The sequence below is a fragment of the Coffea arabica genome, chromosome 2e (genome assembly GCF_036785885.1).
Source record: "Coffea arabica cultivar ET-39 chromosome 2e, Coffea Arabica ET-39 HiFi, whole genome shotgun sequence".
Taxonomy (NCBI): Eukaryota; Viridiplantae; Streptophyta; class Magnoliopsida; order Gentianales; family Rubiaceae; genus Coffea; species Coffea arabica.
This window is the reverse complement of record NC_092313.1, coordinates 12,835,826-12,846,691: the sequence shown is the minus strand read 5'-3', so window position 1 is coordinate 12,846,691 and position 10,866 is coordinate 12,835,826. Positions and strand designations below refer to the sequence as shown.

The 10,866-nt window shown below is 39.2% G+C and overlaps 1 protein-coding gene and 1 long non-coding RNA gene across 2 annotated transcripts; one reads left to right on the top strand and one right to left on the bottom strand.

Annotated features, from left to right (window-relative positions):
- Positions 1-426: 426 nt before the first annotated feature.
- On the top strand, positions 427-1,726 carry LOC140036670 (uncharacterized). The gene is made up of 2 exons (XR_011840227.1): positions 427-746; positions 1,098-1,726. It is a non-coding gene; the product is annotated as an uncharacterized lncRNA (long non-coding RNA).
- Positions 1,727-5,338: 3,612 nt separating this feature from the next.
- LOC140036669 (uncharacterized) lies at positions 5,339-9,338 on the bottom strand. The gene is made up of 4 exons (XM_072079037.1): positions 8,914-9,338; positions 7,591-7,783; positions 6,712-7,047; positions 5,339-6,211 (listed from the first exon to the last, which is right to left on the bottom strand). The coding sequence occupies exons 2-4, from the start codon at positions 7,714-7,716 to the stop codon at positions 5,597-5,599; spliced, it is 1,077 nt and encodes a 358-aa protein (XP_071935138.1). The 5' UTR covers positions 7,717-7,783; positions 8,914-9,338; the 3' UTR covers positions 5,339-5,596.
- Positions 9,339-10,866: the final 1,528 nt, after the last annotated feature.

The following is a 10,866-nucleotide window of genomic DNA, read 5'->3' as shown; positions in this document are numbered from 1 at the left end:
GCTGGAGTTTGTCGGTGACGTTTGGTTCTCTCATTATCTCGTCACTTATTATTTTTTTTCCATTTTTCTTTTATCTCCTTTATCTTTTGGCAAGTCAAAGGTTACTAAAGTCTTTTCAATCAATCAAAGAAGGTAAATATAATTATTAAAACATGACGAGAGGCACCTGCATATAATTAGAATAACTCTCAAGGAGGTACGTGAAATTATCTCAATTTTGAAATGAATAGTTGAAGTCGAATCGGGCCAACATGGCCCCATCACAAACTATCAATAGCACTAGCGGCCAGCGGGTCGTCCTGCAACCATCAACAGGGAAATGGCTACACAAGAGTGCAAAATTTAGAAAAGGATTGTAAAAAGCGACCTTTCATTCAAAAAGAAAAAAAGCGTAAAAACTTTATTTTAAGTGCTTTCCGGGGCACTATAAGTAAGGTGGTTTCAGTCACAAAAATAGGTAGACATGGCAACTTCCTCATCAGCTCTTCTGAAAACCCTCCCATTCTGTTTCGCCATTCTCGTAGTATTATTATTGACTCCCCTTCAAATTGCTTCGGCCTGTTACACATCCATCTATGCCTTTGGTGATTCTCTCTCAGATGCTGGAAATTACATCCACATTTATCAACAAATGTTTCCAGGGACCCATAAACTTCCCCGCTATGCCTCACCCCCTTATGGAGAGACCTACTTTCATCATCCCACTGGTCGAACTTCTGACGGTCGAACAATCATAGACTTCATGGGTTAGTGCTTCATATATACACAAGCAATTCACTCTTTAATTATCGCATTGCCCTCAAATTATATGTCTTTTCTATTCTAACTTTCCCAAAATAAAAGACAAAATTCTAAAGATTTCGTTGTCTGTAAAATTGTTACTACCTACTGTTACCTACGTTCCAATGGGACGTGATCAGACTAATATGCATATCCGCCACCACTTTGTGCTAGAAAGACCTGCATAAGAAATACTACTACATTGGGTTTGTTTGGATAGGAAGAATTTGTGTGATTTGGATTGCAAATTTGTTTTGTATGATTTGTAATATGTGAAGATGTTTTGTTTTGGATGTTTGTAATTTGAATTGTGGCAGTCCGGACGGAAGAATTCAGAGCGTAATTATGAAATTGTCAGGAATGAAACAGATTACGGTTCCTTAGTCAAATTTGTTGGTGTGCGGTCCCACTGCAGGAGAGAGACGGATTCTTTTTTTCTTTTGGCACTTCACCAGAGAGTGGTGTGTATGGGCCAATTATATGAAATTGACCGGGACCCACAGTTTGAATTCACTTTAGGAACGTGGGAGGACAATTCACGGCAATTGGCAGCTGATGAATTGGCACCTGATGAATTTTTGGCCAGCTACTTTGCAGTGGTCAAATTTAACAATTTGTGTTCTGGGGGGAACCCATCAAATTTAAGCAGGACGATATATACTACGAGTAACATGAAAAATCGACGAGAGTATTTGGGATTTGCACGTTCGGGCAAGTCTGTCCACCATCTATGGAGGAGAATGCTGGAATTCTCTATTATGCGCAGCCCATGCCACACCCTGCCAAATACTTTTTTTTGTTTGCAATCACCTGTAATTCGCGGGACGGCTTAAAAGCATGAGTGTGGCAATTGATGTGTTGTTTTATTTAATTTTTAACTATTAAACTGCAGCAAGAGAATTAGGAAAGGTGTCTGAGTCGAGGAAAATTAGCCCTAAGTTTTGCAGCAAGGCTTGTCTAGAGACCTACAAAATAAAACTCCTTACTTGCTGATACAAATAGCAAACGACATGCAACAAGAATATATGAGGCACATACAGGATATAGAATTACAAATATAGAATTACAACGACAGGCAACAACCATATTTGGCATCACAAGATATATAGTTGGGCATGACAAATTATTAAAGGTACACTTATTACTGTAGGAGCCTCTAGCTAATATCAAATCATGGGTTCACATGTTTCATGCATTTTGTCGCCTATTTCTATAGGCATTGAACATATGCGTAGCCAGTGTGTCTCTCATGGCAATCCATTGCTCAATAACTTCAGGCGGAGAATGCAATGGCTGTATCTCGGGATAAGGAGGAATTGTACCATGAATATCTAGATCTCCCTCCTCCGCGTCAGCAAAGTACATATCATTCGGTTGTTGATCCCTAATGAAGTTATGCACGGCACAACAAGCAATAACTACATTTATCTGTGTTGTCATCATGTAGTTCGGAACGGCCCCCCTTAAAATCGCAAATCTCCTTTTTAGGACACCGAAACTTCGCTCTATGACATTCCGTAGTGCAGAGTGCCGGTAATTAAACAGCTCTTTCGCAGTTGCAAATCTCCCCCTCCTGCGACCACTAACATCAGCTTGGCGTCCCCTATATGGTGGTAAGAAACCGGGCAAGTTTCGATATGCGGAGTCAACCAAATAATATTTTCCTAAGTCAATTATGAGATAGGAACGAATTAGCTTTGACCATTTCGAACTTTCGGATCTTTCGTACAATTTATTGAATATCGGTACGATTTGATAAACAATTTGAAGCGTCCATTTATGCCAGAATTTCATAAATTGAAAAAGGCCAAACAAATATACTTGCTAAGCCAAATTTAAGACAGCAATTTAAGAGATCCAATATATATATCATTCGGTCTGCTAAGGAATGGGATAAAAATATGCAATTGCTTTCCAAATTTACGTGAAGGGAGGGATTACTTGTATTACCTGTAGGAGGCATGGGGAAGTGATTTGGGCCGGTCAAAGCCCCATCTAAGACTCGGGCATCATGTGCACTTCCTTCCCAACCGGCATACACGTACACAAATCGCATATCATGGTCGCACACAGCCAAAACATTTTGTGATTGTACACCGTGTCGATTAGTGTATGCCACTTGCTGTCCTCTTGGGGCACAAACAGGTATATGTGTCCCATCAATAGCTCCGACGCAGTCCTGAAATTATAAATTATTAAAATGGACATATTCTCGTGATTCTGAAATGGATCTGCATTAAAATGTCATTAAAAAAAAACACTCCAGTGGCATACTCTTCGTCCATGTCACACCCAAAATTTCTGACAGAAGACTTATCTCTACTGCAACGTCATGACAAATCTACCCAATTGGTTTTTGACATCAATAATCTACCCAGTGGCATACTTTTTTGTTTTCTTTTCTGGCCAAAGTTCATCAAACGCATGGGAATAGGTGAAAGGGCTAAAGAAGAAAAAAGTTCAGGTTTAAAGAGGGACAAGTGAGAAAGCTATGCGGATGTACACCGGGAAAAAGAAGGGTATACAGTGTGAAAAGTTGCCATTTAGTTCTATTACGTGTGGAAAAAAAAGGCATTTAACACAAAAAAAAAGGCTATAGACACAATTCTTGGAGTACATTCATAGAGTAAAAAATAAGGCATATACTTGGATAGAGAAGTAAAGTCATCAAAAAGGATAATAGCTACGGTTGAGTGTAATTACGATAATAGGGCCAACTAGTAGCCCCCATTTGGTTTTAAAATGATGTGCTCATCCTCCTAGTGTTGTTAGACAAAAAACAAGCCAAAAATTTTTTCTTTTGCCGAAAACAAGAAAAGATATGGCATTTCCTTATTTTGTTAATTATTTGATGACCTAAAATATTAAGCACAGAATTACAAATCCAACCAATAACAAGTAGAAATTCTTAACAACAACATGTGGAGGTAACCCTTGACGTAAATTAAAATATTCATGTCTATTTATAAGCTATGAACATGAATAAATAAAATAGTTGGCATATTAGAATGTCAGCATACTTGAAAAAAAGAATTTTATATATACAGGACAAAGCATTTGGAACAAAGGATTTTTTGAATCAACGAGATAGGATTTTGAATGTCACCGTACTTCAAACCAAGGATAAAACCTCGTGTCATTAAGAATTTTCGGATGAATTTCATCCTGCCATCTTGGAGTAATTGCGAATTGCGCGAAGGTGCATAGGCCCCGAATGACTTCGTGAATATTTCGATGCACTGTCTCCGTCGAATGGTTAAATCGATCAGCAATCATACGCATTCTCATGTTGTGGCTCATCATGACCAATGTCATCGCAAGTGCCTCCTCTATTGTAACACTTTTCTGATGATTTTGGGGAACAAATCCGCATTCGGCCAAAAGCTGGCACAACCTCATGAAAGAATCAACGTTTAGCCTTGTTGCATCCATGATCCGGGTATGGTGGCCTGACAGCACTTCCTCAACCCAGTGTCGTCCTGACAGCGCAGACGTCCTGCATGGCACCTTCTGGAGTGGACCTCCGTATGGTTCTGCATTTGGTCCAAATAGCAGCGCAGCACCCGCAGCAAACAGAACATCCTCTTCGTCCGAAGACGAGCTGGTCCCCTGCTCATCTCCGCAGTCGCTCATTTGGAACCTTTCCCACCAAATATGTTGCCAGGAACAAGTAGTGTTTAGCCCAAATAGAGGATGCTATATGAGAGCTGTGTGAGGTCTGAGTTATCACATGCTCTCTTTCGTTTTTGTTATTCTTAAGTTCCTTTTAAAGGCATAGCATATTATCGGACTATGATAGATTTTTTTGCATGGGGTCCAATGGCCTGACATCACGTGAATAATTGTCTGCAATTATTTGGGCCGTGTCGATAGGTCATCTTTGGATGCCAAAACAAATGACCTGTGGGCAGCTTTTGCCAGGTACATATTGACGTGCGTTCTGGGAGTATCTACTTTCTTGCTCCTCCCTTTTGGAGTTTTGTGTAGATGGTGGCCTTGCATAATGGTAGAGCTTCTCTACATATGCTTGACTTATATGTTGAAGATCTTTTCATTTATATGAAAAATCAATTAAAAAAAATAACACATGACTTCATTTGCTTTTGGTCCAAATCAGTCGTGCTTCATTGTACGTCTATTTTCTCCTGCGTACCAAGTCCTGACATTTGAAGAGTTATTTTTTCCAACCAGGACAGGAACGAAATCTGGTGGCATCTATATTTGGCAGTACAAGAGTAGTATATGAAAATTGGCAAAGAATTGAGTAATTGAGTATATGTTTCACGTGAATAATTGAGTAACCATGATATGTAACCGCCAAAGAATGTAACCGGCAATTGAGTAATGAATATAATTCATTCCTGATGAATGCCAGAGGCATGATATGTTTTCTGCGTTTGGACTTCTCTACATATGCGAACCAAGTATATATATGTCAGACGGCAAGTCCGGCAAGCTCTCGTGGTTTACTCCTGTACATAGCAATCAACCCGCAACTATAGCTACTTATTGAATGTTTAATACAGGAGTAACGATAATATATATGTCCAAGCCAAAATGACAAATGAAACAGTTCCAATTCATTCCACCGGGAAAAAGACAACTCAACATCGACAAGCGTATGCAAACTAAATAATACATATTGGCAGTACATAGAAAATCAATTGCAGTAGCCAAATTGCTAAAGGTACCAAAAGTCCCAATACAAATCATTTTTCAATGTCCAGAAGAGTCAAATGAAATAGCGCAATTTCATTCCAGTCTATCAGTCGAAAGTAAGCTAAGCCGAAGGGACACAAGCAAGGCCAAGTGAAGTCTACTTTCCATCGGGTCCCTTAGGAGGGGCTTTCTGTAGAGTCTGCAACCAAAACTCCTGCATCTCGCGACTGAGACTCAGGAAAGTCTTCCGCCACTTGTCGTCTTGGAGTGCCAAAACTGCAGCGAGCTTCACCTCTTTGTCCAGTTCTTCGAACGATTCCACGACCTGGGCTGTCATTTCCGGTCCAAATTTCTCCTTTTCAGATTCTCGGCGACTCCTGATATGCAGCTTAGAATTCGCTAGGGTGGATAGTGAGTTGGCACACTCGACGAATGGATCAGACGAAGTTCTACTTGACTTGCTTCCCCGGGATGCACTCGGGCCCGAGCTCGTTATCCCCTGGCTGCTTGAACCTCGCTTCACTCCAGCAATTGGAGCATCTTCATCGAAACCAGTCCCCTGCCCGGCATTGTACATTTCATCTCCCAGGGGCGATGAGAAAACCTGCCCAGAACTTTGGCCAGCTCGGTTGCGTGGATTGTAAATTGAAGGCGGTACTGAAGATGCCTGAGCTTGACTCCCTGTGGCGGTTTCTGCTTCAAAGACCTCGTGCAGGATTGCGTATTTGTCGACACATTGGCCGGATCTAAAGTATCCATAATCCTTATTCTCCTGAATCAAAGACAAAACAAGGACTGAGAAACAAGAGTATACAAATCTGATGTAAATTCAAGAGTACATTTCAAGAGTAGTATATGTTCCCTTAATCAATATATAGATAGAATTTGAGTTCGACAAAAACCTTTTTTTAGAATCAACTGAATTGTAGACAAAATCGTGCTTCATCCAGCTTTAACTTATGATGTGCACGTATGCACCTACACTGTCAAGAAGTAAGAGTTGCCACTTTTAAGAATACTATTATAGATTAGGTGACGAATACTCAGAAAAAAATGCATGGTCACGACTTCTTTTGAGCAGAATTCGAAGATGATTCTGTCGTGGCTTTATTCTTTTATAGCCTATTATGGAATATGTAGTCTAACATGCATCGATACGCAAAAAAATATGTCATGAACAGGTAACCGAATAGTGAATGATGGCAAAAAGATAAGGCCAAAGTTTTTAGTTCTGCTTTGGAACTGAATCTTCGGGTCGAAATTAAAAAATACCAGGCACAAATTGTTCCATTGAGACGGTTCTCCCAAGAAGCACCTCCTATTCTCGTCCCAACCAATACCAGTTTCGGAAGTTTGTCGCAGACCCTTTAACTTGGCAAAGCAGCGCCAAATCTTCTTCAACCGTGCGAGTTTAGAATGGTACACTGTCCACGCATATTGCTTCCCCCAGGCGGCATTCAAGTGCGCAGCAAGCTTCATCCAATTGGCCTCTGATGCAACGTTTGGATTCCACTCCCCGCTCCTTTTCCACTCGACGAATGTCATACAGAAATGAATCTCCATATTTTCATCCCAATGGGCCTTTGCCGTGGTGTGGTCTCGTGGCATCTGAAACAAGGAAACCAAACGGATTGCTAAGCATTAATAACAATTCATTGTACGGCTAAAAAACCAATCTGGTTGAAGGAAGATCATGGCAATTCATTGTACGGCTAAAATCCTATTTATCAAAGCCACTGCAGCAAAGCAAGTGCAAAGCTTGGATCCACGAATTTCAATGCTATATTTGGAATCAGAAATACGATTTATATAGTGACACGATCTCTATATGATTGGCTCCCATTATAATTCATAGACGTGTTTTAAATATGGGACAAAATGATAAGAATATTAAGGCTTAAAAAAGCTGGTGTACAAGTACTCATACAAACTATATTATACGGTAACAATTATAGAGATCATGGTCGTATAAACCAAATAGCAAATACTTATCCATGGACTCGGGAATGGTTCGAGATAAAATCTGGTCTGCCTAAGAATATAAGAGCGCAGGTAATTAGCTTTTAATCATGCAAAATTTTTATTTGGGGATTGATGAATGGACTGATTTGAGAACAGAGGCCAGTTAACTTGGATAGAGTCCAAACTTACTCTGAAATAGTTGACGAGGGACTGGATGTAGTCGTTCGAGTCTGTGACGGAGTGGACGGATGAAGGTTCAGAAAGACGGGGTGGAGTAGTAGGGCCGGACAGTGATCTCCTCCGCTTGTTGGGCATTTACTGGTGCTCTACTTCGGCCAAAAGGTCATGGCACGCACGGACCTCGGACTAGATCATAAACCACCTGAGGAATATTTATTGCAGCAGGCAGATATGCTTTTGTTACATGTGGAGGTAATATCCGAGAATGCCAAATTATTATAAAGAAAGGATGGGGAACTACTACTGGGTTATAAAATATTTCCCTATGCATCCATTCGATATTTTGGATCAGTTGGGAAACCATTTTGTCGCTTTGTAAGCTGATGAATATGGCCGGCAATAGAAGGCAAAGTCTTCAAAACGTTAAAAGGATATAGTCCAAACTTTCTATAAAACTTATGCAAAGAGGTTCCTATTTATAAGCCTTTGATCTTTTAAGAAACAAATTATGCTACAAATTGCCAGATTACTACATGGATTTAGGGTTTCGACTCCATGTTTTTGATTTTTCTGATCATAGTCCCCTTATTTGCTCAATTACCTAATTAATTGCCGGATGGTAATCTATGACTAGAATTGGTTGGATACTTTTCTGTATACAGAATTGATCCCTTAGAATTATATTTAATGATGTAAGATAATAATATTCTAAACCAGGGCAAATTAATATATTCTTAATGCAGACATTAATTGAAAAGAGGAGCTCCTTTTATTCATTGAAAAGGTTGTACCAGAAGCTTCAACCAAAAAGTAACGAGCATGGCAGAATTGAATATGCTCACTGGTACTTCTAGGTGATCGGGGATTTAATTTTAAAATATGAAATTTTAACATGATTAGTAGATCCAATATATTCATCTGAATTATATAAAGGAAACCTATTTGACCACATATATGAAATCGGAAGAGCATAATTTTGTAGACTATTAGTACGGATACCAGCAATAGCACCAACATTTTCAGCATTTTGCAAATCTAGTGAATGGCCTGATATAAATTAAAGAAAAAAGGGCCGAATGATTAAGAAGAAAACTGAATTGGGATTGGTTTCCAAATTACACGTAATCTGTCAATATTAGGGAATGTAGATATATATGCGTAAACCAAAAAGGATTTTGAAGGGCGGGTGAATATATATTGGGCAAACGAGGGAGGGGCTTTGGGATAGAGACCTACAAAATACACACTTAAGAATCCCGGCCAAATCATGAAATTGAGTAGTTAAACCATATTACCAATCTCAGACAGGAAATGATAATATCAAAATTATACCTGCCAAATCTGATTTTAACTTTATACAAATCTGGCCTTCCGATTTTCCGCAAAAGATTTCTGGATTTCTGATTTCTGCGTTCGGTATTGACAACGCCGTCTGCTCCTATGGCTTGCCAAAACCCAGACGATCTCCTTCTTCGTTAAAACCCTTTAGAACAAACCAAGCGCTTAATCAACCCACTTTGACAGCCAACCGATTTCTGCAAATCTTCCTCTTCGGTACTTGGTCGCACAAGCAAGTTAGGCAATTTAAGATTTTGGGGTGAAATGCTTCTGCAGGAGGACAGAGCTGCATAGAGTTGTTTTGGGGCCGAAAAGAGTTAAACGAAGGTTTTGCAGTCGTTTTGTTAGAAAGACCAACGGACGGATCACGGGCCAGACAAAGCATCGGTGTCTGGCCCTTGATGGGATATTAAATTCGTTTATCTGACCATTTCACGTGAATGAAAGAATTTCTCTTCCTTTTATGGCTTTTGTGGGGTCAACCAACGCCGCTAACCAAAACTTGTAATCTGACGTGTCCAAACAAGAATTTCAAAAATTAACTTGCTGTAGTAAATTCCGCTAACCAAAATTACTATCCAAACGGATCCATTGTTTTTCCTTTGTTTTGTTCATAAACTGTATCCTTCGTTAAACTTCTGCCCCCAAACTTAAGATTATGGAACTCGGTAGCCATCATTGTCATACATTTCATTTTTGGTCCCAAGACATTATTAGAGATTCCAGCTGGTTACCGGTCCTCCTGACATTTCCAACAATAATGAGTAAGCGTGGAGTGCTTAGCATTTTTCTTGTGGAGTGTCAATATCGTCAGTCTTCATACACATAAGTTTTCGGTTCCAATACAAAATTCGTGTGGTAAAGAGCTATGTTTTCAGAACCGGACCGGATATCGACTCGGTCGAGGTCAGGGGTCAGGGGTCAATGGGTTCGGCCGGGGTTGATAGGGGTCGAACCGGATGACGTCATAAATAAAAATTATTTAAAAATTAAATTATTGTATATAAAATATCCAATAAAATATTGATATTAATAAAGATATATTTATATATATTTGATATTTCAAATATATTTAACAAGAAAATACAAAGAAATTAGAACAATCAAGTAATAATTTATATTATTTAATAAACATTAACAAGTTTAGAATTAAAATTATGGATTTAATTGAAAAATAACATCAAATTTTAGGACAATATTTATAAAGTATGAAATATTTGAGATATATTAATAAGTTTTCACAATTTAGGGGGTCAAAATATAATATTAAAAAAGTTTGAACTTTTTTTACAAAATCTCATGTTGGACCGGTTTTTTCAGTTCTCAAATCCGGTCAAACCCGATTTTTGACCGGAGTTGACCGGATTTTAAATCTCCCGGTTCTGATGATCAACTCGGACCGGACACTTGGCCGATTCCTGGTTCAACCGGTCGGACCGGCCGGTCCGGTCCGAGTTTGAAAACACAGGTAAAGAGTCTAGATCATTGCCGGATATTTAACGCCGGCATTCTCTTTCGCAGCTGAGTATTATGGGCTTCCACTCATACCACCATATATTAGGGGCGTGAACCAAAGTAGCTCAAACTTTGGTGCCGGCATCAATTTTGCAGTTGTGGGAGCTCCAGCACTTGATGTTGGTTTTTATGAAGAAAGAGGAATCCATTTTACTACGTCTAATATCTCCATGAGAACTCAACTGAGCTGGTTCAAAGGAGTACTGCCCTCTCTTTGTAGATCATCAAGTAAGACTTCTTGGCGAGAAAATAGTTAGCGACATACTAAACTAACTAATACTAGTTATTATTAGTCCGAAACTGATTTGCTTACACTTTTCAAGCGAAAGTAGGTTTTCATGTTGTCGTTAAATTTCAAGAAGAGATACCGCCAAACTATAAATTACACTTTGTGTTAAATAAATGTATTAGGTTACACTTGTCCATTCATCT

Coding starts and splice junctions, on each gene's coding strand:
- LOC140036669 (XM_072079037.1), bottom strand. CDS start 7,716: ATGCCCAACAAGCGGAGGAGATCACTGTCCGGCCCTACTACTCCACCC. Junction 7,048..7,590: donor CCCTCGTCAACTATTTCAGA/GTAAGTTTGGAC, acceptor TCCTTGTTTCAG/ATGCCACGAGACCACACCAC. Junction 6,212..6,711: donor AATGGAACAATTTGTGCCTG/GTATTTTTTAAT, acceptor TCTTTGATTCAG/GAGAATAAGGATTATGGATA.